At 32.4% G+C, this 4395-nt stretch overlaps 1 protein-coding gene across 1 annotated transcript; it reads right to left on the reverse strand.

Annotated features, from left to right (window-relative positions):
• Positions 1-996: 996 nt before the first annotated feature.
• Positions 997-2928, reverse strand: LOC106764230 (heavy metal-associated isoprenylated plant protein 9). The gene is made up of 5 exons (XM_022782088.1): positions 2599-2928; positions 2265-2466; positions 1999-2171; positions 1797-1887; positions 997-1610 (listed from the first exon to the last, which is right to left on the reverse strand). Exons 1-5 carry the CDS (start codon positions 2617-2619, stop codon positions 1141-1143), a joined length of 957 nt encoding a protein of 318 aa, XP_022637809.1. The 5' UTR covers positions 2620-2928; the 3' UTR covers positions 997-1140.
• Between the last annotated feature and the right edge of the window lie 1467 nt (positions 2929-4395).

Consider the following 4395-nt stretch of genomic DNA (forward strand, 5'->3'; position numbering starts at 1 on the left):
CATAATTCCCTTGTAAATTGTCTCACTAGGAATTGTGACTTTCGTGATATTGAGAACTTACTATAATAGATAGAAAAGCATAGTTAATAATAAGAATGTAGTTCTTTTTACTTTAAGAGCATAATATTTCAAACGTCATAATATTATAACTTGGTTCATGATTCATGATTTTTATGATATAATTAATCTCACTCCCGTATGTATTCTCAAAATTTTAAAAGAATGTTATTCAAAATAAAATGTCCAGAATATGGTGTAGCCTAAACTTTGTTTTGTTACTTTGACAATATAATTTGATTCTCACGTATTAACAAAATCACCAAAAAAAAAAAATCAAGTTCTAAGTTGAATAGTAAAGAATAAAATAAATATAATAGTCCTCAAACAAATTCCTCAATCTCTAAAAGAATAAATATATTCTCTTAATTCCTTATAATAAATTATTATTATTATTATTATATTTCTTATTTATTTTTACTATGAACATTATTTATTTTTTATTATTAAGGTAACTGTGAAAGACAATTGCATATCAAAATAATTAAAAAAAACTGCTCAACATAGACTATTTTATATTGCATTTTCATAGATACTTTTTCCATATTTTATATTTTTGCGCAAAATTTTAAACTTAAAAAAGTCCTACTAATTTTCTTTCCATAAAAAAATTCTTCACTTTTATCCGTATACTTTTTTCTCTCTCTATTTTCAACCCATCAAACACACTAATATATTAAAAGTAATACGTCAAATTTATAAGATTCCTTTCTATTTACGCAAGGTCTTATTATTAGTGTGTTTTATTGTAACACAAGGTCTTATTTGTGTGTTTTATTGTAACATGTTGTTGTCATTATTCTCACTTTGATAATCATAAGCACACAAGAAAACAAAAGGAACTAAAAAAACTTGAGATACTCATATTTCATAACTTTTGTACAATGATGATACCTGATCGGTGTGTAATATAACAATAATAATATATCGTACATACATAAAAAAGAAAGAACGATATATCATTCATCACTTATTATTGTATAAATTCCAACTCAGTTGACACCACTTCCTATTAAACCAAGTTCACAAAAAATAAAAATTATTGTGAAGAAAGAACTCTGAACATAGTTCAATTTTCAAAGTTCATGTAATGCAACATGCATTAGGATTTTCATCACTGAAGAGTTGTGGAGGAGGTATTCGTTCAATGACATAGAGTGGAGGATATTGGTAATAGTACATCATCCTCTTCAATCCTTCATCATCAATGTTATTAGCAGCCATTACCACATTCTCTTCTTTTTTGGCTTCTTCCATGCTTTCTTCACCATTCTTTTGTTCATTGTTCTCACCACCCTCTTCTTTCTTTGCTTCCTCTGCTGGCTTCTCTTCTTCTTTCTTCTCTTCAGATTTACTCTCTTCTGCAGCAGCAGGTTTCTCTCCTTCCTTACTCTCTTCTTTCTTTTCTGGTTCTGGTTCTGGTTCTGGCTGGGGAACTATCTTGGCTTGCTTTTTGGTTCGTCTGTATACATAATCTACTAGCTTATTTGCATCCATTGTCCCTGTCACAAGAACCTTCCCTGTGCTAAACTCTGTCATTGCCGTTTGAACTCCTACATTAACCAACACAACTTTTCACATTAGTTACAAATAATATGGAGGTAAAACGGTGTTGTTACAAGATTTGGTCATTAAGGAGGCAAATTTCTCTCTTTTTTGTTTTTTCACCAATCCTTGCCAATTACAACCAACAATGAAGCCATCATATTGAAAAATTTAAATCAAGAGAAAACTGGTACCTCTCATTTGTAATATCTTCCTCTTGAGTTGATCAGCACAGGCCTCACAGTGCATGTTCACGTTTAGTTCCACAGTAACTGGTCCACTGACCTGGAACACCGACAATTCCCTTTGTTAATAGTTTTTTTTTTTTTCATATGCAACTAGCTTTCCTTTGTTTATTTTGGACTCAACTAAGAAAAGGAAAAAATATTGTGATACCTGTGAATTGACAACTTCTGGTATAGGTTCTCCTTCTGCTTCAGGCAATGGAGATATAACACTGGCTCTTCTCTTTGTTTTCTTGGTGATTATGTTGCAGATCGCTTGAGGCTCCACTATACCCTTTATGGTCACTTCATTTTTAGCCATGTCAATTACCACTCCCTCAACTCCTGTGAGAAGATAAATACAAAAAGAAACTGATGAGTGAACACTTATGCATGACATTTCGTGGAAAAGAGGAAGAGTGTGTAACAGATTTAAACCTCTCATTTTCATAATATATCTCTCAATTTTCTTTGCACATCCCACACAATGCAAGTCCACAAACAGCACACATGGAGAAGGTGGTTTAGGCTCTTCCTTCTTCTCTTCTGCTGGCTTTTCTTCTGGTTTTTCTTCTGGTTTTTCTTCCTTCTTTTCCTCTGCTGGTTTTTCCTCTGACCTGGCTTCAGCCACTGGTTGTTCCTACACAATATAAAAAGAAGAAACCAACCTAATAAGTAATAGAACTAATGTAGACCCAGTTATCAGCATGAGAAGAAAAAAGCAAAGTATCATTAGGAAATCATAATGCAACAGAGTGAAATCATAAATCACCTGTTTTGCTTCCTCACCCATTTTTCCTATGAATGGAGAGTGAAATGTCAATTATTATTCTGATTTTGGAGAAAAGTTCTTGAACATGCAAAAAATGGAGAGGGTCTAATAGAGAAGTGAATGATGATATTATAGGGAGGAAAGGAGAGGGGGCAATGATAGATTGCTAGGGGGTTGATTTGCATATAAAGTTAAACCTGAGTGATTCCTTATCACATGCAGTGCCACTAACTGCAAAAAGAACCTCTTAGTTTAATATTTCTTTTCAGAACTCTTTTCAATCTTCAGGGGTGAATCAGTGGAGCAGGCTGAACAGATTTATAGACCAAGGTGGGGTGGAAGGGGGATTAATAGTTAGGCCAGGTTGAGAAGAGAGAGAAATAAAGACATAGAAAGTGGAGAAAGGGAACTTTGAAAAATACATAAAAATATTATGATACTTCCATTATCCACCGACTGGTAGATTTTCATGACACAGCGATGAAGTGTCATTCTGTCAGACATGCATGGTATATGTGTAAGTGTAGGACCTCATCAAGACAACCTGGAGACCTACATCTATAGTGTCAACACCTATTCTAAATCTAATGATCTATTATTCACCTTTTACTCTTTACAGTAATTGCAAATTACTATGGACCACTCAAGCTAAAATAATTAACCATGTGAGGCTAAGATTCTTTCTCTATTTGCATTAAATAACTATAAAGAAGTTAATACAGTATAAAAATATTCTTGAGAATCTTTACATGCTAACAGCATTACTGCATCAGTTTAAATTATCAACTCAGTTGTTGGTTTCAGACAAATCAAATCAATTTTATTCTTTTATGTAACTGATAATCATTCTCGTCACCTAAACCTAAAGCATACACTCCTTTTAGTTAAAATTTATTGGTTTACCTGAACATTAAGATACTTTCATCAAAAGGCAACATGTCTTGTATATTTATTAAATATTAGATTATATATTTATTAAATATTTGTAGATGAGTCACACAAACACAAGAGTTTGTCCAATCAATGAAAGACCTTTCATATTTATTTATCTATTAAGCATCCTCTCAGAAGACATAGGTGAATGGTACATTGTAAAATATTATATGAATAGAGTATCAATTTGTTATTAAAATAATGGAATTATATAAATAATCTACAAAGGGGTGATGAAATTGATGATTTGTTGGATATTAAATACTTTCCTTCGAGTTATACATGAGTTTGACCATGCATAGATTACTGAGTTGATGAAAGAGTAGGTACCAATAAAATAAGTCAGATGTCGTGAATGTGGTCATCAAAGATGCATTGTGATTTCTAAAAGTTAAAACAAAACTAGCTGATACATTTGCATGTACACAGATTGGAGCTTAAGCAACGCAATTCTCATTTTCATGAAATGTGATTGGGATGGATGACACATGGGGATCAGAGAATTTTGCGTGTAGAAAACTGGTATAGAAAAGTTGATCTCCACGTGGACTTGTGAGTGATCTTTCTAGTTTCAATGACAAAGCATTTGTCTGTTACATATCCTTTTCATTTTCCTACTTCCATAGGAGTTTGGATTGTGAAATTCATTTTTCATTTTTATCTCTTCTTACCAATCAATCAGTTTTTCCTCAATTACATTTGGTAAGAAAATACTATGTACCAGAAAGTGATGGGCAAGATTTCCCATTGAGCATTAAAATTGTGTCCTCACCAACTCTGCTAACCTGTGAATGGTTAGGTTTGGTAATTTCCTAATCAATTATAGACCCTTTTTAAGGAAAGGTGAAAACCATCTTTTCTGAA

The sequence above is a fragment of the Vigna radiata genome, chromosome 6, assembly GCF_000741045.1.
Source record: "Vigna radiata var. radiata cultivar VC1973A chromosome 6, Vradiata_ver6, whole genome shotgun sequence".
NCBI classification, from domain to species: domain Eukaryota; kingdom Viridiplantae; phylum Streptophyta; class Magnoliopsida; order Fabales; family Fabaceae; genus Vigna; species Vigna radiata.